Source organism: Delphinus delphis, chromosome 4 (genome assembly GCF_949987515.2).
Source record: "Delphinus delphis chromosome 4, mDelDel1.2, whole genome shotgun sequence".
Lineage (NCBI taxonomy): Eukaryota > Metazoa > Chordata > Mammalia > Artiodactyla > Delphinidae > Delphinus > Delphinus delphis.
In genome coordinates, this window is record NC_082686.1 from 80,585,941 (window position 1) to 80,610,789 (window position 24,849).

The window sequence follows — 24,849 nt, forward strand, 5'->3', positions numbered from 1 at the left end:
TGCGAGTGGAAAGTGGAATAGATGGTTGGGGGTAAGGGCAGACGTGTACAAGGCGGAAGCCTCTACGTCATCAAGCATATACATACATCCCCAAGAGCCTAGCATCAGCCTCTAACAGGGAAGAAGGAGCTACTTCTGTAGATCAAAAACATTCAGGGAAATAGGGAAATTTAAGATTTTCAAATACATCAACCCAGGTGACTTCATTTCAGGTATCAGCATCCCATTTTTCTCCCAGTCAGGGCCTTGACCTTAGTGTGGCAGACTTGGTGAGGCTGAGAATTTAAACTTCTCTGGAACTCTGATACTCCTAAAATTTAGTTTTTTGGTCCAGCCCCAGATTTTTTTGCCCTCTGGCTGCAGGATATGTGAATCATTTTATAAGCTGTCAAATAGATCCTCTGGCTTTCACCCTTGGGCTGAAATTGGCAATTAATCACTGTCAGTCTTTCATTTAATAAATTAACGAGCCCCGCCTCCCCCAGTGGCCATCCAACTCCAAAGTTCTTATAATTGCTTTTCCCTAAAACATCTGGGATTTTGCATCTGTTAGTACATTCCCTTCCACTGGCATCCCATTTTGCCATACCATTCCAGGGGCTATCAGTCCCCACTGTCACCGGAGATGGGGTTCTCATTACCAGAAGGCTGGTAGGTGATCCAACTTCAAAATTTCGTCTTAGAATCTTTTTCTACGCCTACTTTTTGTAGCAACCATATGGGTTGAATTCCTTAGGAAAACAGATTCTGAGATTTTGAGATTCGCATGTAGGTTTTTAATTAAGTGGTACTCTAGAGACCAACACCTGAGAGGGGTCAGGGAAGCAGGACTGGGCAGAGGTTGTACTGTGATGCAAGTGCACAGAGATCTGGGACAATCCATGAGTTGTGCCACATAAGGCGAAATGGCTTAGCCTTTATAACTCTCCTAGATTTGTCCTTGGAGGTGGACTGCCCCAAGGAGGAAGAGTGACTTTGGGCAAAGTGGCTGTGTTTGGCTGAGGACAGTTGCTAGAGAGGACTCAGCTGGGAGCTGTCAGCTGTTGACACTCAAAGCAGCTATGGGAGTGAGTGTCTCAGTCCTGAAAGGTGGCACACCATAGCATCCACTACACCTGCATTTCCTGATTTTAAAAATGACACGGCCATCCACTGTCTAGTTCTTCCCACTCCTGACAGCAATCTTAATTTCCATCCAAGTCTTTTCCTTTTCTAATGGACCCATAAATCATAATCCAGGTACAGTACTGTCTTGGCAACATACTAAGTAGAGTTTTACTCAACTTTTGAAAGCCCTCTTTTAACACTGAAAAACGTCACAAATTTCCACATTATCGTACCATAATAGTAACTAAATGAATATCCATTAAAAAATAATAAAAGCTATTATAAATTTAGTAACTGGTGAGCACCCATGTATAATACAAAAAAACGTTATGTATTTATATAATGACATTTCTTGTTCTGGTGACAGAGACAGTACTTGGTGCACACATAAACTCACGAAATACCTGGATTAGGATGCTACTATAGTTGTGTTCAAGAATGGAACGGCCAGCTGAATGGAACGGCAGGTGGAGGCCGAAATGCAGCCCAACCTCTAATCACCAAGACTTTCACCCCATCATAGGGCTGACTGTACTGAAGGAACGTGGGACTTTTTCTAAACCAGTTGCCCTAACAGGCTACCATTCAGGTCTCTTTTTTTCTACTTAGGATAAAGGCACCTCTATGCCAGCCTTGGACCCGCCTCGTGACGAAGTACAAGCCTCCACTCCAGAGCCAGACAGTCCTAGATGTGGATTCTGGCTTTGCTGCTTACTTGCTGTTAACCTTATCCATCTAAGGCTGAGTCTCCTTTGTAAAATGGGATTATATCTCCCTCTGTGTGGTTGTGGTGTTCAGGTAGCAAATGAATGCCACCTACCTTCACAGATCTTTGTTTTTATCAACCTTATTTAGGTATAATTTACATAAAATGTACAAACATTAAATGTACGTTGTGATGAGTTTTGACAATGTAAACCAGTGACCAGATAGGTAAACTGTGTGCTTTTTATACTGTCCAGAGATTGTACCAGGCCCTGCCTGTGGGAGTTACAAAGTAAAACAAAGCACCCTTAATCTGGTTAACCCCTGGATTAGGTTAGGCCTGGGATGTATATATTCAGAGCCCCTACTTCCTCTGCATAACAAGTCACACTGTCACTCTCCTGAGGGCAAGACCTTCCAGCTTGTTCTCTGCCGTATCCCCAGCACCTCGCAGTGTAGGTATGGGCACTCCATAAGCATTTGTTGAAAGACAAATGAACATGTAAAGTTAACAGTGAGTGTCATGATGAGTATGTGCCAAATAAAAGTCATTCATCCGGAGAAGACCCAGATCAACCCTGTGGGTTAGGGTAATTAGTAAAGGTCTGCAGCGAAGGCAGCATTTCAAAAGGCTCAGATTTCAATAACATTTAGGAAAACTCCAGAGTTAAGACAAGCAGTGGGTAAAGATTAAAAGGGTGGCCTCAAACACTTGCCTAGAGCACACATTGCATGTACCCTGGTGGCGTTAACATTATCAATCTTGTAACTTTTATTGAGCGTCTGCACCACCAAATTTCTGGGCAGGGCCCTGGGATTAGCTGACCATAGCTGCGCGGCAAGGCCCTCCCTCTCACCAACGGGCAGACACTAATAGAGATATAAGCCACATGCACCCAAAAGGGCAAGGAAAGGCATCTTCTTCCGACGTCTCCGCCCTTAAAGCACACACGGTTTGCTCCGCGACGACCAAGCCGGAGGGAGAGGGCGGGGATCTTCACGGCGCCCTCTTCTGGCGAAGGATAGACTCCACCCTCCCCAATCCCCGCCCTTCTTTGGGGTGAAGCAGGTTGCAGGCCGAATTGTGTCGCCGCAGAAATGTCAGTGACATGCCCATGACTGCCAATGAATTACAGGTTCTGCAGGCTCGTACCTACAAAAGAGAGTGGACCTCCACGATTCGAGGCCCACAAGCCCCTCCTCAACCGCCCTAGCGGGTCAGGGCTCCCGGAGCCCTCCCCGCCCCCGTCCGCTGAGCAGGCGGGTCTTCGGCCCCAGCCTCTCCTACAGACGGCAGCTCTCAAGTTCCCTTGCCCCGCAGCCTCTAGTCGGAGGGCTACGTCGGGACAGGATGGAGCTTTATTTACACCTCCGGACTCATTCCCATCCAGCCCCGGCATCCCCGAGAGTCCGCGTGTCTCAGCTTAAACACCACAGAATAGGAGGATACGGCTCCCTTAAGGTGGGGCGCGCGCAGCAGGCCGGAAGTGACGTTTGACGTGCGGCGTGTTCCCGCCCTGCCTTTCGCCGCTGTTCGGTGGCGGGAACTCAGGCTGCTTGCTGACGGCGGCTACCATAAGGGTTTCCCCCCGCCATTCTGGCGGCTCGGGGCTTCCTGGGCCTGAGAGTCTCCGCTTGGGGAACGGGGCTAAGACTTCGCGACCACCTCGTCCTTTCCCTGCTGCGGAAACCTCAGGAACGAGCCGGTGGCGTCCTAGCTCTCAAGACGTGCAGCTAAAAGGCCCAGGCAGTGCCGGGGGACACACGCGGGGAGCCGGGGAGAACAGGTGACCAGCCGGAGAAATTGCGAGGACTGCCTTCGCTTTCCTCTACTCCTGTGCCCTCGATGCCCCTGTGATGTCTTCCACCTCTTGCGCACTCCTTGGTCTACGGGTGGCTCAGTCTAGCATCGTTCAGAGCCCTGCTTTGGGCGGTATTACTGTTTGGCAGCCTGTGGCAGGGACTGAGTAATCCAATAACGTTAAAAACCTTAGTTGTTTACAGATGTTAACAATTTATTTTATTTATTGATTATACCCATATGCCAAGCACAGAGCTGTGTGTTTGCACGATTCTTTTATTTGACCCAGTTGCCTTATGAAATGGGCCTTAGCTCATTTACAGAAGGCGAAACTGAGTCTGATAAGTGGTAATTCAGTCACCAAATCTTATGGAGCATTTATTCTGTGCCAGGCACTGGAGACACAGCAGTGAAAAAAATAGAATTGCCATTAATGCTGGGGATTTTCAGACAAACTATCCCTAAAAACAGCCTTTTGCTGCCTGCAGAACGTTTACCTGAATGTTAATAGTGCTTATCTTCTGGGTGAGATTTTGAATTTTTAAAACTCCTCATGCTTTTCCAAATTGTTTTGGTTTCTTCAAATGAGCATGCTATGAGAAAAACAGCTGTTTCCATTTTAACAACAGTGTCTCGCCTCCCCCCCCGCCCCCCCCCCCCCGCCTTCCCCTCCCCACAAAAGCTTCTGTCTGAAGGCAGGCACGGGCTCTGCCCATAAAATAGGCTCTCCAGCGGCGCTTTAGGCCCAAGAGAAGTGGAGGTTCTCATTTTTGGTCCCAGTACTCCTCCTAATTGCTGAGTTCATTCCAGGGTCTGAGCTAGAGTTAGGCCCATGACGGAAGAGACTGTTGAGACCCATGTACAGTTTGGCCATTAATGCCATCATGGTTATCAAAAAGTTGGTTAAAGTTATAGAACTTTGTTCTATAAGTCCCTCACTATAAGTAGATTTGTAAAAAATATTTATTTACAGATTTTGGCTGTGCCGGGTCTTAGTTGCGGCACACAGGATCTTCATTGCAGCACACAGGATCTTTAGCTTGTGGCATGCATGTGGGATCGAATTCCCCGACCAGGGTTCAAACCCGGGCCCCCTGCATTGGGAGCTCTGAGTCTTGTCCACTGTGCCATCAGGGAAGTCCCTATAAGTAGATTTTAAGTTCCTTCAGCACTTTGGCCTTTTTCCTGTCCCTGTAGTCCTCAGTAGAATGCATTCAAAGGATGCTAGGTCATGGGGTGATGTCCTTCATTTAATATTTTTTGAATGTCTTTGCACAAGATTAAGTGTGCTTTCAGGCTGTACTTCCTCATGATGGTTTCAAAAGAGCTTTTCCTTTTCTGTCTTGCACCTGGTCAGGGTGAAGTAACCATGCAGGCATTTCTAAAAGGCACATCTATCAGCAGTAAACCACCATTGACTAAGGATCGAGGAGTAGCTGCCACTGCCAGAAGTAGTGGAGAGAACAAGAAAGCTAAACCTGTTCCGTGGGTGGAAAAATAGTAAGAACGCTTTTGTTTTTGTTGAAATAGTTAATAAATTATCTCTCTGACCAGTTTTGATCACTTTTTTTTTTTTAATTTAAGAGGAGGATGATTTGCCTTGTTTAAATGTTGCCTTAAAAGTCACCCAATTATATAAGTCATAGAACCTTGGAACTGAAATGTACCTTAGAATAATCTAGTTGAATTCACGTATTTTCTGAATGAACTACAGCCTCTCTGTAACTCAGGTCTATGGTTTTTGGGGCTGGGATACAGCAGTGAAGAAAACAGTTTCTATAAGCTCTTAGGAGTTCGACTTAATCGACTTAAGTCCAAATAATCTGTTCCTCTTTTCATTACTGATAGCTGAAAATTGTTGAGTTTTTGTTTATACATTTTTGGCAAAAACAGCACCTGAAGTGGCTCTTTTTTTTTTTTTTTTTTCCCGGTATGCGGGCCTCTCACTGCTGTGGCCTCTCCCGTTGCGGAGCACAGGCTCCGGACACGCAGGCCCAGCGGCCATGGCTCACGGGCCCAGCCGCTCCGTGGCACGTGGGATCTTCCCGGACGGGGCACGAACCCACGTCCCCTGCATCGGCAGGCGGACTCCCAACCACTGCGCCACCAGGGAAGCCCCTGAAGTGGCTCTTAAATTTCAGTCAGCTAAGTGATATCGTAACAAGTAGTAGGAACCCCTGGTGTACCCTCAGTTATTACCAAAGGATTACAGATTACTTATAAGGCAAGTAAGGCCCTCATAAGTTTTGTTTGGCACCAACAATGCTTTTAAAAATTGGAAATTTCACATAAAAGTCTAGAAACTTTTCATTAAATAAATTAGATAAGGGGAAAAATCTAGATTTTCAGACTTAGGAGACTAGGCAGCACTAGATGCAAGTTCTCACCTGAAAACACTTAGATGGATGTGTGTACTACTCATTTTGGAAAGGTATATATTCCTCACTTCACCATAGTCCCTACTAGTGTCTCTTGTCTTACACTCGAATTCTTCACTCTTGTTATCTGCCTGGACTCTGCAGGTATTTTAATATGAAACCCTGGTTTATAATATACACTGGTTTTCCAAGATAACATTATCTGACATAAAATATCTGCCCAGCGTTGGCCTGATTAGTTAGAAAAGTATAAATCAAAGAAAAACTTTTGTTTAGTTAGCTAAGCACAGAGCCTGACTTAGGGTTGGGAGTATAACTTCGTTTAACATCATTAGTTAACAATGTAAGACAAAAATTACACTCCATATTGGTTAAGCTTGTTATTTTGTTAACCCTCAATGAAGTGAATAGGTATGCATTTTTTGTGCAGTTAGGTGATAGGAGAAATTGGTATTAACCCATTAACAACATAGTAACATATATGTAACTTTGTTACCTATCTTGAGGTTGCTAAATAGGTCTCCCTTTTTAGTTTAGGGGCACGTTGTCAAAACATAATATTACTTTCTAGGCAAATGTTCATTTTACATTTTGAACCAGTTGGCATTTGTGATGTTATAAAATCCTTTTGCATAGTTTTTATAAGCACAACAGATATAAGCAATGCACCTGGAAAAGTGAAAAATTACTTCATTCCTCAGTATATATTTGCATAAAGTAAATATAGATGGGGTTTCCACATCCAATTATGAAAGTTTCTCATTTCATACTGATATGAGAGAGTTATCATTGATATTTTAGCAAAAGGAGAGACTTCTGTGGCTACTATAATACACTGAATAACTTCTCTCTCTCTTTTTTCTCCAGTCGCCCAAAATATGTGGATGAAGTTGCTTTCCAGGAAGAAGTGGTTGCAGTGCTAAAAAAGTCTTTAGAAGGAGCTGATGTGAGTAGCAGATGCTGTCTAAAGTCATTGGGAGATTTAATTTATTCACCCTCTTCCTTTATAGCCTCCGGCCCCCTTTAAATACTATCCTGTATATACAGTAGGCCCTTGATTACTATTTGTACAATGGATGATTAGTTCAACAAATATTTGTTGAGCATCTCCTTTTCTGTTCTATGGCATTGTTATATGGTACTCAAGTGGAGATCATTGAGCAAGACAGGCTAGGTCCCTTTGCTCGTGAGCTTTTATTTTGGTGGGGAGAGACACAGAAGAATAAACACGTAAGCAAAATAAATTATAGAATTATAGATAATGATATAGGCACTATAAGGGAGAGTCAAAGATTCTTTGACCGTATGATTGCTCACTTAATTTTAGGATTTGGTTTGAACTACAATACAAAAAAAATTGAGTCTTTAGTTCTGCTTATGGCATCATGTCCCCTGCTGTGATATGTGGGATAAAATGTCATTGAGTGACTTGCATTTTAGATTAATTCAGAGACAAACCATATGAAGAATTAGCAATTTAAAATTGTATATGATAAAGTGTTTTAAGAACTTAGTGGAAGAAGGGAAACAGTTGCAGGTGAAAGTGGGATGTGGTTTTTACTTTATTCCCAAGATTTTCTTCCCTCTCAACCTGGCTGCTTTGAATTAGAGGTTCCTTGGTTTTTGCTGCCATTGGTCTCTTCCTGGAATTACACTGCAACAGTATATATTTTGAAAGAAGTTATATTTATAAAACTGTTGAAAATCTTTTTCTTTACCAGTATTTTTTTGATTTGATCCAAATATCTTTAGCTTTTAATTTTATAATAGTATATAATTTAAATTGCATGGTAATATTTACACAGATTGCAGGACATGATGTATTTTTTTTTTTTTTCGGTATGCGTGCCTCTCACTGTTGTGGCCTCTCCCGTTGCGGAGCACAGGCTCCGGACGCGCAGGCTCAGCGGCCATGGCTCACAGGCCCAGCCGCTCCGCGGCATGTGGGATCTTCCTGGACCGGGGCACGAACCCGTGTCCCCTGCATCGGCAGGCGGACTCTCAACCACTGCGCCACCAGGGAAGCCCCATGATGTATTTTAATTGCTGGGATTCTCAACTCTTTTGGCAAATGTAGTGGGATTATGATCCAGTTCTTTATACCATCTAATTTATGAGGCTGAACTAAGAACTTTCTTCTTTATCCACTTGTTTAATGATTTGTTTCTTTTCAGACTTAAGGTTTTTGAAACTTAAAGTTGAAGTAATTTTTTTAACTCTAAAGAGTAAAGGAAAAAATTCATTCCTTCATTTATATTAAAGGGTTTTACAGTAGAATTATAAGAGATTTTTCAGAAATCGATTTTTAGAACTGCTAGTCCATGTACAGTCCTTAAATGCATATATATATATATATATATATATATATATATATATATATATATATACATCAGACTTACATAATGTAGGGTTTAGTAATTTAACCATGTTTTAAAGGATTTAAATTATTGTAATAGTTGACTGGATGAATCATTACAACTACTGAGGTAGTTGGATCAAAATAACAGTTACAACCTTAAAAATGAAGACGCCTAGGAGGTTTTGCTTTTGCTTTTGTTTTTAAATAGTGAATCTCATAGTTTGTATCTTAAGCTGTATGTTACCAGTGTAACAGTAATAGTCTTTTAACTAATACATTTATATGTTGGTTTATTTACTTGGTGCATACTGAGTACTGTAGAAGATGCTGAGAATATAGATGTGAATAGAACAAATAAGGTTCTTCACCTTCTCAAGCTTCTCATATAGTGAGGTGAATGGGTATTTTGCAATTAAACCTAACAGTTACATAAATAACAATAAATAATTGCAAATTACATCAAGTGCAACAAAGACCAGTGAGAGAATAACAGAGGAAACCCTCTTTAGATTGGGAGGTCAGGGAAGGCTTCTGACTTGTAATGCAGTAGGAGTTGCCAGACAGAAGAATGGAGTCATACCCCAGCTCATGGGGGACAGCATATGTGCAGGCCAGAAAGTGCTTAGCTGTTGAAGGCCATTGTAAGTTGGAACTTAGAAAGTGTGAGAGGTGGTGAGCAGATCATGGACATCCTTGTAGGTTATGGTAAGCAGGGTGATTTTTTTTTGTCTGTTTTGTTTTTCTAAGTGGAGTATGAATACAGTGAATAGCTTTAAGTAGCAAGCAGAGTGGCATCTGATTTGGGTGAAGAATGAATGGCTGGGAGCGGGGAAGGTTAGGCAAGAGTGGAAGCAAATAAACTATACTGCTTAGTTTCCTATGTGCAGTGATTTCCGTACATGAAAGAAATGTATGGTTTCATGGAGAAAGACAAATATATATCACTTATATTCGGAATCTAAAAGAAAATGATACAAATGAACTTATTTACAAAACAGAATTAGTGAACAAACTTAATTGTTACCGGGGGGAAGCGGTGGTGGGGGGATAGATTGGGAGTTTAGGGTTGACATGTACACATTGCTATATTTAAAATAGATAACCAACAAGGACCTGCTATATAGCATAGGGAACTCTGCTCAATACTCTGTAATAACCTAAATGGGAAAAGAATTTGAAAAAGAATAGATATATGTATAACTGAATCACTCTGCTATACACCTGAAACACACAACATTGTAAATCAGCTGTACTCCAATATGAAATAAAATTAAAAGAAAAAAAGAATGTACAGTTTAATTACAGTGCTCATTAGAATTTAGTACATTTGTTAATCTGTACCACAGATCAGTTGCCTATTTGATAGGCGCCAAGCCAGCTAGACTTAAGGTATAAAAGAAGATAACTAGTTATTTAATCTTATCCTGTCTTCCACTGATGAAATCTCCCTGATACATGCGGGTATCCCTACAGGCAGGGTATGTAATCATGATGTGGACCATGGCCTGGCACTTAAAAGATGCTTGTTTTTTTTTAATATTTCTGTTCTTGGAACTTTAGCTCATGCAAAGCCCCAGTATGCCATTTTCATTCCTTTTTCCTCAGTATTGGCCCAATCCAATTTGGTCTGTGTTCCTTTTGAAGCAACTGACATCTTTATAAAATATAACATCTTTCCCAGTCCTAAGCCTAGGTGTGGGACAGGGAACTGACAGAAGCCTAGTATTCCCTTCAGAAATAAGAGGTTTTTAATTCCAGCTTTGAAAATCCCACCTAAGTATTAGATTAGGTGTAGAACAATCATAAATATTGATTCAGCTTAAGATATTAGAAAGATCTCTTAGGGAAAAATGATGGTGTTTGTGAAAAAGCAGGATTTAGTACTGTTATTACTGTGATACCAGTTATATTAAGAAATCCTTGTATTCAGATATATATGCCCTATTAGGGAAGTCATTGCACTGTTCCATAGACATTTTCAGTCACTTTCACCTATTTGTGCCAGAATACAATTTTTAAAAAAATAAAATTTAACTTCTACAGCTCCCTAATCTCTTGTTTTACGGCCCACCTGGAACTGGAAAAACATCCACTATTTTGGCAGCAGCTAGGGAACTCTTTGGGTAAGTTGAAATCTCTCTCTCTCTCTCTCTTTTTTAAAGACTTGACGCTAAGAATCTCTGGTACTGCTTTTCATTCTCTAAAACTTTGCATTTGGTTTTTCTGAGGTTGTTGGGTTTATTTTTGTTCTGAATTTTTTAATAATCCAGCTGACCCATTTCCAGTTCCTCCCCTCCAATAAATTAGCTTGCCTGTATCTTTTGTAACCTTTATTCTGAACCGTGTTCAAATGTTTGAGTGTACTACAAGGAGCCTTGTGATTTTTTTCATCACTTTAGCTCTTTCATTATGATTTTGGAAACCAGAAGACCCTATCTCCAGTCATGCTGATAGTTTCATGACTTTTAGTGGTCGTGTTCACATCTGTCATAGAATTTGCTATTTGATGCTACTGATGCGCACCACCCCTTCTTGAGTTCCTTCTTGCTCTGGACTTGCCAGGGCCTGCCTCTCGAGTGGCTGGGCCAGCTCCTTGCCCTCAAGTATCCTGAGTATAAGAGTGTGTGGTAGTTGAGGCAGTATGATTCCAGGTACAGCAGAAAATCTCTATGAGCCACCTTTTTATTCAGTCCTAGACTGACTGTCTCAGCTTAGCCAACTGTTGTAGTAGAGGAGCCCTTTACCTAAGGTTAAAAGACACGTATCAGCCATGTCTGATATCTATGCAACATGCACCAACATAACAAAGGCTATCTTTAATTAATCCAGAATTTTAATATCAGGCATATGGCCTAAGGGTACATGTGAAATCCTACACATGAAGATAATTAGATGCCTCTGAAACCACCAAATATATAAGGATAATCAGTTCTGTTGAAATGTGAAGGAGGACAAAAGGGGAAGCTGCTCTGAACTGAGGATTTTATTTGACAGCAACTTTCATTTTCCCAAGGAAATTTTAAGGGAGCTTTTTTGATTATTCTACAACTCAATCAGTTAGATCCAGTCTGAATCATCCTTAGCGATGTAGTCATCATGAAACTGTTAAGTATAGTTTATTATTGGTTGTTCTACAGTAGGTTAGTCCAAATTATATAACTTGTAAAATATTTTTTTTAAATGTTTGTCTTGATAGACCTAAAAGGACTTAACTATAAATTCCACATTTAATAGTATATGTGGTTTTAAAATAGAAAATACATGCACGGAGCTTTCTAGATGTTTATGCCCATAGAAAAATGCGTAGGGTATCATGCTATTTAGGAAAAATAAAGACAAAATCCCAACTCTTTTTTTTTCTATTAAAAAAAATATACACATATATATAGAAAAATAACTAGAAGGAAGTCTTCAAAACAGGGTTTGGCAGTGTGTGCCAGGTATTTTTATTTTCTTTTGTGTTCTCAGATTTTCCTACAGTTACTTTTAATAATTTTTTTAGAAAACTCACTTAAAAATTAACTGTTCATTTTTGATCCAGTAATTTTCCTTACAGCAAACTACTTTATGGAAATAATTCAAAATATGCTACATTGCAGCATTATTTAAAATTGTAACATATTTAAAACTATCTAAATGTCTAGTAACAGAAGTATGTTAAGTAAATTAAATGATGGTACAATCTTAGGTTAGAAAGTTATATAGCTATTAAAATGGTTTTTACAGTGTTTATCATGACATGGCAAGATGCTTATGATACAGTCCAAAGTGGAAAATTGACTTAAAATTTAGTACATTATCATCTATTTTTTTAAATGCATGGAAAAAAGCCAGAATGTTAACTGTATGCCTTTGCAAAAGAGAAAATACAGAATGAATTGTATACCTTCTATTCATATTGTTTACTAGGTGTATTTTAAACTACTGAAAAATGTACAAATGTTAAAATATGGTATAAACCTGGGTTACTTATATGCTCTGTGATGTTTCATAATTTTTTTTCATTTTGACATAGGCCTGAACTTTTTCGATTAAGAGTTCTTGAGTTAAATGCATCTGATGAACGTGGAATACAAGTAGTTAGAGAGAAAGTGAAGAATTTTGCCCAATTAACTGTGACAGGAAGCCGTTCAGAGTAAGTAAGCTCACCTTCCCTTCTCTATGCCATGTCATTGTATTTGTTTAAAAAACATGTTTCTGCCAGATTTTCAACTTCTTTTTCATGTTATATTGTATTTTTATCTAAATTATTTAAACCTAGAAATGACCTTTCCATTATAGTAACTAATTTTAAGTTATTTAGCTGTCAAGGGGTTTTAATCGATATTTGTCTAAGGAGTATTTATTAATCAAATGTGATGGTTTGGTTGTACACTCATAATAAAAATCCTGATTTTTGCTATTATGTTATTTTTTTAAAGTCCTATCATATATCTTAAGCTTCAGTGTATATTTCATAGTTGGTGACAATGTAAAACCTTGTCCAAACTGGGACACATTGAGTGAAAAAGGAGTTGTTACTAATAATAATTCAATAGGGGTGTTTACGCAACTGTGTATATTCCTTAGGTTGCAAAGTTCCAAGGTTAAATTTTTGGTACCTGGCATATATTTAAATTTATATCAGAGCACACTTAGGAATTTGTAGAAAGTGAATAACACAATTTTTGATATCCACCTTGGATTGACAATGTATATAAATCACATACATGATAAGGGACTTAGATCAAGAATAAAGAACCCTTACGGGGCTTCCCTGGTGGCGCAGTGGTTGAGAGTTCGCCTGCTGATGCAGGGGACACGGGTTCGTGCCCCGGTCCGGGAGGATCCCACATGCCGCGGAGCGGCTGGGCCCGTGAGCCATGGCCGCTGAGCCTGTGCGTCGGGAGCCTGTGCTCCGCAACCGGAGAGGCCACGACAGTGAGAGGCCCGCGTACCGCAAAAAAAAAAAAAAAAAAAAAGAAAAGAACCCTTACAACTCAATAATAAAAAGACAACCCAATTTAAAAATGGGCAAAGGATCTGAATAGACATTACTCTAAGGAAAATACACAAATGGTCAATAAGCATATCAAAACATGCTCATCAACGTCATGAGCCATTAGAGAAATGCAAATCAAACCCATGATGAAATACCACTTTACACCCACTAGGATGGCTGTAATCAAAAAGACAGAAAATAACAAGTATTAGCAAGGATGTGGAGAAATTGGAACCCTTATACATTGCTGGTTGGAATGTAAAATGGTGCAGCCATCTTGAAAACAGTTTGGCAGTTCTCCTATGAGTTACCATATGACCCAGCAATTCCAGTCCTAGAATATATACTGACAAGAAATGAAAACATATACACATATACACAAATGTTCATATCAGCATTATTCACAGTAGTCAAAACATGGAAACAACCCAGTATCCAACTAAAGAATGGATGAACGAAACGTAGTATATCCATCCATTTGCCATAGTATTTGACAATAAAAAGAAATGAAGTAATGATATACAACAACATGGATGAACCTCGAAAACATTAAGCGAAAGAAGCCAATCACAAAAGACAATGTATTAAGTTGACAACATGTGGTTCCATTTATATGAAGTGTCCAGAATAGACAAATCTGTGGAAACAGAAAGTAGAGATTCCTGATTGCCTATGGCTGGGACAGTTGGGAGAGGAAAAAATGACTCCTAAGGGTCACAGGGTTTCCTTTTGGGGTGATGAGAATGTTCCAAAATTAGATTGTGATAATGATGTGTGAATTATAACTCCTTTGTGTTTCTCTGAATCAGTGGGAAGCCATGTCCTCCTTTTAAAATTGTGATCCTGGATGAAGCAGATTCTATGACCTCAGCTGCTCAGGCAGCTTTAAGACGTACCATGGAGAAAGAGTCTAAAACCACCCGATTCTGTCTCATCTGTAACTATGTCAGTCGGTATGTGTAATGCCCTCAAGGTGGATGCAAGGCAGCCTTATTTTGATAGACCCAAATAGGGAGAGAAAAAATTTAAATGTTTCAAGGCTACATTAGTTTCTCCATCACATCTTTTTTTTTTTTTAACATCTTTATTGGGGTAAAATTGCTTTACAAAGGTGTGTTAGTTTTTGCTTTGTAACAAAGTGAATCAGTTATCTCCATCAAATCTTGATTTGTTCTTGACAAAAATGAGTTCTTCTGGGGAGTTTCTTCTTTAGCCGCTGATTTGTTTTTTCCAATATTTTACAGAATAATTGAACCTCTGACCTCTAGATGTTCTAAATTCCGCTTCAAACCTCTGTCAGATAAAATTCAAGAGCAGCGATTACTAGACATCGCTGATAAAGAACATATCAAAATTAGCAATGAGGTAATCACTGTTATTACTATTGTAAATTACTAATTCCTTTGATGAATGCCTATGAAGAGGCACTTCCTGAAAGTCAAATTTGTGTTGCTTCAATTTCTGATGCCGATTCTTCAGGCAAAGTTAAGCTAAATAAACAATGTCTAGGAATTACTGGTTCAGCCTTTCTGTTGCTACTAGAAGTTTATTATCTGTCAATACTTCAGAGACTGAAAGCTGAGGCAGATTTCATGTTAGGATGCAAATTCTGCGACAGCCAATCTCTGCATGACAGCGTACTCCACTTGTCATTATACCCATACTCCACTGCAAGGACTAATTTGGTATGATGAAATTCTGGCAGTAATAGAATGTATAGGCCCTTATTCATTATAACAGAACTTAACTGTAATTTGAATTCTCCTTGCTGTATGTAATCATGGCTGTCTCCATGAATTCTGCCGCTATAGAACTGACATTTCTTCAAAAATGGAAATAGATTTTGTTTTTCCCCCAGTACATCCTTAATTGGCCATTAACAGGTTAAAGAACTTTTTTCTCTTCAGGGACTAGCTCATCTTGTTAAAGTGTCAGAAGGAGACTTAAGGAAAGCCATTACATTTCTTCAAAGTGCTACTCGATTAACAGGTGGAAAGGAGGTCACAGAAAAGGTGATCACAGACATTGCTGGGGTAAGAGCACTGGATATTCTGAAATTTTTAGTTGGCTTTTAGAAAATTTTTAATTTTTATATATATATGGAGTGCTTATTATGTGCTTAGTCCCATTCAGGCTGCTGTAACAAATGCCATAGGCTGAGTGGCTTATAAACAAAAATCAGTTCCAGAGGCTGGGAATCCAAGATCAAGGTGCCCACAGATTGAGTGCCTGAGGACACACTTCCTAGTTGAGTAGACTCCTAGTTCACGGATGGCCTTAACCTCTCTGCACCATCCTGTGGCAAAAAGCAGCTTTCTGAGCTTTTTAGGAGCACTAATCCCATTCATGAGGGTTCCACTCTATCACCTGCCAAAGGTGCCACCTCCAAATACATTAGGGATTTTTAACATGAATTTTGAGGGAATATAAACATTTGTACCATTCTGGGAGTTAGCAGAATGCTGCAGGCAGGCAGGGATGTGGCAGATATCAGATATCTAACATCTAACAGATGTCAGATATGTTAACAGATATCCCTTTTCTTACAAAGGAAAAAGGGTCATATCCAACTTATATCATTAAAGCAATTCTCTTGTGCCACACCCTTGTCTTCAGGTTTCATTTTGTATTGTAATGAAACATAAACCAACCCATCTCTGCATTTTGTTAGTGGCATCTTAGAAACAGGATGTTTCCAGAGTTTGTTTCAGGTCCAGTAGCTTTCTCCATCACCTGTCTGGAGACCAGATGAGCATAAGGGTTAAAGCTGACCCTTTGTCAGTTCTTTGCCCTCCCAACTCCGTATGTATGGATTCAGTTTATCAGGTAGCAGTTCCACGCTTGAAGTGGCACATGTCCTAGCATAGAAAACCAGGGAGTTTGCACAGGCTTGGCAGAGAAACAAGTCAACCATCTTCACCAAGAAACTTTATGCTTTATTTTTAATTAATTCATTCTTTAATTATTTTAGGTAATACCAGCTGAAACAATTGATGGAGTATTTGCTGCATGTCAGAGTGGCTCTTTTGACAAACTAGAAGCTGTGGTAAAGGTAAAGACACTTTACTAAACTGGTGGGGAGGGATGGAAATCATACCAAAATCATTTTCTTTTTCTGCTACAGGACTTAATAGATGAGGGTCATGCAGCAACTCAGCTTGTAAATCAACTTCATGATGGGGTTGTAGAAAATGATAACCTTTCTGATAAACAGAAATCTGTTATTACAGAAAAACTTGCTGTAAGTAGGCATCTTCTACATTTCAGCACAGCATACACACCTGAAAGGGAAATTACTTACTAATCTTTCATTTTCTTGTAGGAAGTTGATAAATGTTTAGCAGATGGTGCTGATGAACATCTACAGCTGATCGGCCTCTGCGCAACTGTCATGCAGCAGTTAACTCAGAATTGTTAAAACATATTCAGCATGTATTTTTGTGAACAATTTAAAATAAAATGACTAAAGCACCTTTAAAGTGAATATACAATTTATTTAACATTCAAACTTCATTAAGACATGTGCAATATGGCAATTTTACTGGGGTAAACGTTTAACCCTATCTAGGATGATTGCTTGCTGGGGCTTAGCAACAGGGTCCAGTTCACACTTAGCACTAATTAAATACTTTATTGAATAAATATAATACCAAACAAAATGCATTCAAATGCTTTCTAAAAAAATCAATTTTAAGGGCCTTTCTATTCAGGCTAATGACAAACACAATAAAGGTAGATATGCTAGTTTAACATAATTGGCTGATTTTATACAGCACTTGTATCTTTTAGTCCACAAGTATATTATTAAATGATAGAGAACATCTAATACAACCATTTCTACAGAACTAGGAAATAAATTTCTAAGAAAGAAAGATTTTACAGACCCCATCTTTTATACCCACCCCAACAGTCTAACTCTAAAGAGGATAAAGCCAACGACTTTCCTCACAAGAGCTCACGACTAATGTCGCTTTGCTATCGAAATCTGTATTTCTGATCCGTTATGAGCATTGAGACAAGATTCAAATATTCCCAAAGAAAGAAGCACAATGCACGTTGTGATCGCCTATTCAGCAACAGCGAGCACTGCATTCCAAACTATCTCATCCCAGGAATTAAATAAGGTCAGCCACATTCATTGGCATTTCCTCCACTGTAGTATTGTAGAAAGTCTCAATGTCACGAAGAATCCTCTTGTCTTCTTCAGTAACAAAGTTTATAGCCACACCTTTCCTCCCAAATCGACCCCCTCTGCCAATTCTGTGTAAGAAAAAGAAATCAGCAATTAGAATATACTACTTCACATGCTGCATGAACTACTGAACATGATGATCCACTTGTTAACCAGCAGCTGCTGTTTACTTATCAAGGTTATAGTTCGTGCTTCTAATTGGAGCACTAGCTGCTAATCAATATCTAGAGAAAAAAATCTTCCTTTGCAGTTAGTGCCAAAAGGATTCAAGGCTTGTCTGGCTGCAAAATGAGATTTTATCAAGTATCTTGAGCATTATTTTTTTTTTTTTTAAAGCAGATGACAGTATTGTGTTTGGGGTAGTGAATTTAAAGCCCATACCAAAGTGGGCCAGCCAAGAGCAGATGTCAGCCTGGGACAGATGTAAAACACCAGGGATAAAACAAAAAGAACAGTTATGTAATCCATTTCGACGCACTTCTGGAACTGTAAACTGCAAATACAAATGCTGCAAGGTTAACTATTGTCTAAAACTTACAACTTTTTCCAGTGGGAAAACAAATATTTGGTATGGTGACCCAAACTTATCACTGCTTTTTTGCTCAGTTTCACACGTTATAACTGAAATTACTCAAACGTGTTTACCTCCAAAAACAGCTTTCTAACGTTCCTGATAGAAACCAGACAATACAAACCACCTAATAGGCTAGTATACAAAATGCCTTGGCTGGAGCATCTTAAAATATCAAATAATCATGACAAAAGAAAAACAAATATAAATACCGACTCGCTCTTTATTCAAACAGTGTGCTGTTTCGCTTATGATTCCACGTCCTAAATTACGTCAACGCCGTTTCTGAGCGCCATCTCGTCATCAACTGCTGCTATCGACCCCTGTATTTTTTAAAAAGTCTTTTTTTACATCATATAACAAAGTACAATTCAATTTATTTAGGGATAAAGCCACTATAACTAAACCAGGGACTGCTCAAATTGCTACCAGATGACACCAAGAAAATCCCAACTATAGAGGAATCACCAAGAAAGCGCATGGACACGGACACGAGCATCACTAAAAAATACAGCTCAAAAATAAGCTAAGACCAACCGATCTAAAACAACCTTATCTGTATGTACAGAGTCCACAATTTGGGCAACATTCACAACTGTTTTCCCACTGTGTATGACCAATCTTCCCAAGTACAATTTTAATTACACCCTACCAAGTTACTATGTCATATTACTCAATTCCCTGATTTGAGGTTACCTTTCAGACAAATCAGTCAGTAGAAAAGCAAAATATGAATTTTACCAGTACAGTAAAGTCAAGATGCCATCTACTTACCTGTGAATATAGTTTTCACGATTGGTAGGTAGATCATAGTTTATAACCAATGACACTTGTTGCACATCAATCCCACGAGCCTGAAATACAATGACGATGTTCAAATTCTAATTGAAATACTAGACACCTATGTAATGTAGGCCACAAAATAGTAATGAACTATACTAAGTGGTATAGCTCACTGTGGAGTGTGGTCTTTTCTTTATTCTCCCAAATAGCCTAGAATTGGTAAAGGTTATTAAAAAACCTTCCCCCCAAACAAACTTTTGGTGAATTAAAAAGAGCAGTGAAAGACTTACCAACAAGTCAGTAGTGATCAAAACACGGCTTGACCCTGATCGGAATTCCCTCATGATAACATCTCTTTCCTTCTGGTCCATGTCACCATGCTGCAAAGGAACAAACCTATTAATTCAAGAATCACCAATCAAATCAACATTTAACCTTATCAACATGTATGAGACCAAGCGTCCCTGGCTGCTACAGGGGTACAGCAGACAGGTATAGTTAAGAAACAACTTTATTTTGAGCAGGGGGAACGACAACACAGCACTTAGCAGCTATATTGTAGTCTAAATCCTGCTTTAATGAAGGTAGACTTAAGTTACTATTACTAGGTTAGAATACCTCTTACCAGAGCAGAAACTGTGAAATCCCTGGCATGCATTTTCTCAGTGAGCCAGTCCACCTTACGCCTTGTATTGAGAAAAATAACAGCCTGTGTAATCGTCAGTGTCTCATACAAGTCACAAAGTGTATCCAACTTCCATTCCTACAGTATTTCAAAGAGAAAGTTAACAGTAATTAACATGATTGTTTCCAACTTACATTCATTAGAAACTCATTATTAGATTGGTCTAAAGACATATTGCACCAAATCTTAAGACAAAGGACATTGGACATTAAGAAAGAGGTCCACCCCAGTCTTTTACAACCTAGTGCAGTTACTCTTCTTCTTGTGTGTACTCTGCTAGCATTATTACAAAAACCAAGATGTGATCCTAGTTTCTGTAATTTTAGCACAGTGCTTATTCAAGAAGGTAAAAAAAAACCTGGCTACATTTTTATGTTTGACAATTAGACAAATTACCTCTCTTTCAACATTAATATAAAACTGTTTAATTCCTTCAAGGGTCAATTCTTCCTTTTTCACCAGAATTCGAATGGGATCTCTCATGAATTTTTTGGTCACTTCCAACACATCCGTTGGCATTGTGGCAGAAAGCAACACCACCTTAAAAAAAAAAATTCATTATGCTGTCACACGTCACACAAGTAGTTAGCACAACTTGGCACAATACTCGACGAAAAAAAATCTTTGAGACCAAGCATCTCTGTCTGAGCATGGAATTGTGAGCGTTATGCATCAGTTGCTTTTGCTTTCAGGGGGAATGACAACAGAACACTTCAGTTATGTTGTAATAATACCTGCATTAAACCTAACCTCCAGCTATTTTAAGAGTGGGAGTGAAATAAAGCTCACCTGAATACTTGTATTTAATTTTTGGAAAATCTCATAGATTTGATCCTTAAACCCTCGGCTCAGCATTTCATCTGCTTCATCCAAAACAAACATTTTGATCCATTTTGGAGCTGTTTAAAATAAAGTCATACTATCATCTCTAGGTTTTCAGGCATGCTATTTACTTTATTTATAATAGTAAAACCAAACTATATTCGACAAGCAATACTTACAAAGGTATCTTCTGTTTAACATATCAAACACTCTCCCTGGTGTACCAACAACAATATGTGGTGCTTCAGCCTGAAGTTTTTGCATTTCATTTCGAACATTGGTTCCACCAATGCAGGCATGACAAGTTGCTCCCATATAGTCTCCAAGTGCCAGAATTACCTTTTGGATCTGAAAGCCAAAAGCCTGATTATTATCCAGCAGAATTACTAGTTCTGTGACTTAACTTCCAAAGCATAATGGCAAATATCTGGTCTACAAACAGCTTTAATGCATGCAGAGCACTTAACTACTTCCGAGCTTAAAATGCAGACCAATCTAAATGCCTCAAGATAAACTTCCCCTGAAAACATCTTGTGCCTTGTCAAACTTGAGATCCTGTTGCCCCAGGTACCAGCTACGTAACTAAAAACATTTCCTACTGTTATTCTTCATTGTGTATTAAAGTGTAAACCATGGTAAAACAATAATTTTTCCCGTAGCACTGCGACGTAATCTTGGCTTTAATAAACCCTACAGATGTATTACCAAGGTTTTACTTCAAACCAATATGGCAGTGAGCTCTGAAAACACAGCATGCAACAGATACATCACAAACTACTAAGACAGTCAAATAACATGTCACTGTAGTTTTCATGTTGCACAACTGCATTCAAACTTGAAAATGAGAACAGGTCTAGTCCACCCTGAACAAAAACTTGTTTCTCAATCTGTTACACAACCCTGCAAACCATACCTGCACACCCAGTTCCCGTTTGACTGTTTAGCTTTCAACAGAAACTCCCTGCATGCACACAGTTAAAAGGAGGGCTCAAATTTATACTAAGCTTTAAATTCTTCACAATTGTGAAACCTGAAACCTGTACAACACGCAAGCAGTTTTTTTGAACTACACTATCAATACCTGTTGAGCCAGTTCTCTGGTGGGGGCCAATACTAGTGCTTGGGTCTCCTTGAACTCAATCTCCAACTGTTGCAGGATGGAAATAGCAAATGTGGCTGTCTTGCCAGTACCTGACTGAGCTTGAGCAATCACATCATACCCTAAAAAAAGTAGGATACACATTTACCGATCCCACATCAAACCGCCACTTCTAGTTTACACCACGTATTCCATTTGGAACACGAATTATGCCCAAATAATCAAGTGATCAGCAATGAGTATTCTCTTCATTTCAGGTCAGTCCCGAAAGATGATTGCCATCATTTCACTTTAAGGAATACAAATAGGTGCTAGTCCCCCAAAAGATAATTTTCCCATATTAAAGAGAAAAAGGTGCAGGTCCTATGCAGAACAGGGAATTCATTTTTAAGAAGCGCCAACGAGTTCTTTTACCTTTAATACACGGGATAATAGCTCTCTGCTGAATAGCTGATGGCTTCTCAAAACCATAAGCATAGATGCCTCGAAGAAGAGACTCCTTTAAATTCATATCATCAAAGTTATCAACAATCTCATTCCAGTTACTCTGAAAAGTTAAAAAAAAAAAAAAGGAATAAACGGATGAACAAACTCACCTTTCCGAAGTTCCAAATTCCACACCCATTTCTTACCTCGATGACACCATCGGGCTCCATTCCCTCGGGGCCGCCATGTTCTCTGCTGACAAAAATACTGCTGTTAGGAGAACGTCCCTTCCCCAAACCCCTGCAACTGCACACTGAGGGGAAGAGAAGCCCTTTCTCATCCGGTCGCTCTCCCCCGCACGTGTACACTTCCCAAACGAGCAAAGGCAGCTGGTGCCGCAGGGCACACGATGTACTGCGCGGCCGCTCAAAGGTTAGGAACCGGGGACGCCCGGAAAGGCCCCACGGACGCCGGCCCTTCCCCCCAGGCCTGAGCGCCAGGCGCTCCCCTCTCGGCGGTGCCCCGTCTCGCGAGAGCTCCACGCGCCGAGCTCCGCCCCTAACAATGCGGAAGCCGTAGTGATTGACGCGGGCCTAGGCCCGGCGAGGCCTTGCCAACGGCTCGCCGGGGCCCCTTTGCCGGCCCGGCCCCATCCGGCCTCCGGCCGCCGCTGCCGTCCGGCCCCCACCCAACCTACTGCCTAGAGCTCCCAAACCGCGCCGCTGGCCGCGAACAGAGCTTTAGACAGACCAGTTACACCGTACCGACTGCGGACTGCGCCACGGCTGCCAATAAATGCCGGGCTCCGTATGGGCAGGGGAAACGGCCGCGATTTCAAGGCGTCTTCGGGAAAACACACTCTTTCACCACCTCGTTTTCTTACCCGTCTCCCCACAATCCGAGCCCTACCTATCATGGAAGCTTCTCGACAAAACACAGGAGTACTGTACCCCAAAGCCACGCCTATGAACCCGGGGTTCCCTGCCTCCTCTCCATCTATTACAACCTCCTGCAGCGCCTTAGGACCTGTGCCACAGAGCACGAGCACCACCACCACCGAGGAAGCGGCATACCTGTTATAATCCGCGGAGCTACCAGACATGATCCGAGGAACCACTCAGTGCCTGACTGGAAAGGCAGAAGGGCCGCACCACCCGTTTTTTATAGGCTCGCGGCCGGGACCCGTTTTCTGCGGAGGAATTTTCCCGTCGTTCTTCGACCAGCCACAAAATTGTGATCCTGGGGTGCTTATCTCAGAAAATATCCTAAGCAAATCGGTGGGAAAACCCAAATTTAGTTATTTGCCGATCTTACGGCGTTGCTGAACATCCCAAGACCCTGGCGGGGGATGTTGGGACTCTTTGCTCTGCGGCGGAAGAATATTGCAGCAAGCGGTAGAAGACCCGCTTTCCCCGCCCGCCCTGCTCCTACGGGGTTTCCGCGTCCCCAAAGCAGAGGTGGCCGGGCCGCCGGGCTGGACCGGGAGGCGGAAGGCTGGGGCGCGCCGGACGGTTGGCAGCTCCGGCTTTCCCGCCGGACAGTGGGACCAGGCTCGCCGGTTCCGCAGTGCTCGGTGCCGGAGGGGCAGGCACGTCCATACTCTGCACTGGAGGGGAATCGGGCTGTTCCGCTCGTTCCCACCGCTACTTAACTTGACGGTAAAGAGCCGCCTGGCCTTTGGCCCGAGCGTTTAACATCCTTCAGACCTTGACAGTGAAACTCCTGCTACGGAAAATGTCGGCTGCCCAGCAAGTCCCAGAAGATCCGGTTTACCGTCCAGCGTGCAGGGCGAGAAGAAATATGTAGTGTCCTCTGCAGATGTCTCTGGAGCAGCCAACTCCATTCTTCTCATGTTGCCTCTGCTCTTCTCTCGCTCTCTTTTTAAAATAATGCTTATAATTTTAACAGGTGTGAGAAATGCCTGATAAAATCACTGTAAATTTTTTCTTATGTAGGGGTGATGTTCCTTGTAACTCAGGAATTTAAATGGATGCTTCCGGCCTGTACAGCTCCATGCTGCTTTGGGACTACACAGGTTTTGGTTATGGTCTTTTTTTTTTTTTTTTAAGGCTTTTTGCGCTTTAATTGTTTATACATAATGAATGTTGATTTAGTGAAATTGAGAGCAATACAACCCTTGCTGCTTAAATAAACTGCATGATTTGTAAAGATCCAGAGGTTTTCAACTGTAGCCCTAACCCAGGCTCGTTAATAAAAACCAAAAATAGTACTTTTCGTCATTTAACTTTAAAATACAGTCCTACCCACCCTGCAAGATAACACAAATACTCAAGAAAACATTTTCTCATTAATTCAGAAGGCCAACCTAAACTCTGATAACGGGGAAAAAATGACTTAATTTTCTATATTTGTGTATTCAACATGATACCTGGTTGTAAATACATTTTTTTCCAAAAATCATTTATTTGAAAATTAGCATGCTAGGAACTGTGACAAAAACTAATACCAAGATGACAAAGTGTACTTGACCCTCAGTCTAGTGATGATGCTCCTTATCCACCCTCTGTAATGGTCAAATCCAGATTTGAGGTGAGGCCAGACATTTTCTGAGAATGGAGGTCAGAAATCCTTGTTGGCTCATCCAAAACCTACTAAAAATCTCCTGGGATCCAGGAAACTGAAGAAAATACTAAATGAGAAAAATGGCGAACAATTTAGTCTCGAGTCTACAGAGTGAAATCAATCAAACATAGGGTGAAATCAATCAACAACACCTAATTGTTGAGTGTTTTCTTTAGGTTTAGCCCTACTGTTACATGCTGTGGAAGATTTCCAGAGTCCCTTAACAGGAAATAATCAAGGACTAAACTCTGGTTTAAGTCACAATTGCTCAAGGGGTTTCAAGGTAAGAAAGTTTCCTAATCCAAAATTCAGCAAAAATCCAGACCCACATTGCCAGCAACTCTACCATGTATTTCT

General features: G+C 40.6%; 2 protein-coding genes and 4 non-coding genes across 8 annotated transcripts; 1 reads left to right on the top strand and 5 right to left on the bottom strand.

Moving 5' to 3' along the window:
• Positions 1-3,354: 3,354 nt before the first annotated feature.
• RFC4 (replication factor C subunit 4) lies at positions 3,355-16,791 on the top strand. Its single transcript, XM_060010969.1, has 11 exons — positions 3,355-3,599; positions 4,971-5,113; positions 6,859-6,937; positions 10,394-10,473; positions 12,366-12,485; positions 14,141-14,284; positions 14,576-14,696; positions 15,239-15,364; positions 16,303-16,383; positions 16,456-16,572; positions 16,654-16,791. Exons 2-11 carry the CDS (start codon positions 4,983-4,985, stop codon positions 16,747-16,749), a joined length of 1,095 nt encoding a protein of 364 aa, XP_059866952.1. The 5' UTR covers positions 3,355-3,599; positions 4,971-4,982; the 3' UTR covers positions 16,750-16,791.
• EIF4A2 (eukaryotic translation initiation factor 4A2) lies at positions 16,255-23,082 on the bottom strand. 3 transcript variants are annotated; one of them, XR_009519284.1, is made up of 12 exons: positions 22,983-23,040; positions 22,116-22,164; positions 21,898-22,030; positions 21,466-21,605; positions 20,564-20,732; positions 20,352-20,461; positions 19,959-20,102; positions 19,503-19,640; positions 19,168-19,257; positions 18,869-18,948; positions 18,307-18,417; positions 17,455-17,591 (listed from the first exon to the last, which is right to left on the bottom strand). XR_009519284.1 is itself a non-coding variant. In XM_060010968.1 (11 exons), exons 1-11 carry the CDS (start codon positions 23,009-23,011, stop codon positions 17,447-17,449), a joined length of 1,224 nt encoding a protein of 407 aa, XP_059866951.1. In that variant the 5' UTR covers positions 23,012-23,082; the 3' UTR covers positions 16,255-17,446. The 3 variants fall into 3 exon arrangements, 2 of the variants coding, with proteins under 2 accessions (XP_059866951.1, XP_059866950.1); XM_060010968.1 differs by lacking the exon at positions 18,307-18,417 and having other exon boundaries at positions 16,255-17,591; positions 22,116-22,161; positions 22,983-23,082; XM_060010967.1 differs by lacking the exon at positions 18,307-18,417 and having other exon boundaries at positions 16,255-17,591; positions 22,983-23,038.
• On the bottom strand, positions 19,002-19,141 carry LOC132425157 (small nucleolar RNA SNORA4). The gene has a single exon (XR_009519356.1). It is a non-coding gene; the product is annotated as a small nucleolar RNA SNORA4 (small nucleolar RNA).
• LOC132425140 (small nucleolar RNA SNORA63) lies at positions 19,322-19,453 on the bottom strand. Its single transcript, XR_009519343.1, has one exon. It is a non-coding gene; the product is annotated as a small nucleolar RNA SNORA63 (small nucleolar RNA).
• On the bottom strand, positions 19,732-19,910 carry LOC132425171 (small nucleolar RNA SNORA81). Its single transcript, XR_009519368.1, has one exon. It is a non-coding gene; the product is annotated as a small nucleolar RNA SNORA81 (small nucleolar RNA).
• Positions 21,707-21,775, bottom strand: LOC132425175 (small nucleolar RNA SNORD2). Its single transcript, XR_009519372.1, has one exon. It is a non-coding gene; the product is annotated as a small nucleolar RNA SNORD2 (small nucleolar RNA).
• Positions 23,083-24,849: the final 1,767 nt, after the last annotated feature.

Excerpts from the sequence above, each read along its gene's own strand:
- RFC4 (XM_060010969.1), top strand. The coding sequence starts at position 4,983 with ATGCAGGCATTTCTAAAAGGCACATCTATCAGCAGTAAACCACCATTG. Across the intron at positions 6,938-10,393 it reads AGTCTTTAGAAGGAGCTGAT|CTCCCTAATCTCTTGTTTTA; the intron begins GTGAGTAGCAGA and ends TAACTTCTACAG. Across the intron at positions 15,365-16,302 it reads TGATCACAGACATTGCTGGG|GTAATACCAGCTGAAACAAT; the intron begins GTAAGAGCACTG and ends TAATTATTTTAG.
- EIF4A2 (XM_060010967.1), bottom strand. The coding sequence starts at position 23,011 with ATGTCTGGTAGCTCCGCGGATTATAACAG. Across the intron at positions 22,031-22,115 it reads AGCCCGATGGTGTCATCGAG|AGTAACTGGAATGAGATTGT; the intron begins GTAAGAAATGGG and ends TTAACTTTTCAG. Across the intron at positions 18,949-19,167 it reads TGATCACTACTGACTTGTTG|GCTCGTGGGATTGATGTGCA; the intron begins GTAAGTCTTTCA and ends ATTGTATTTCAG.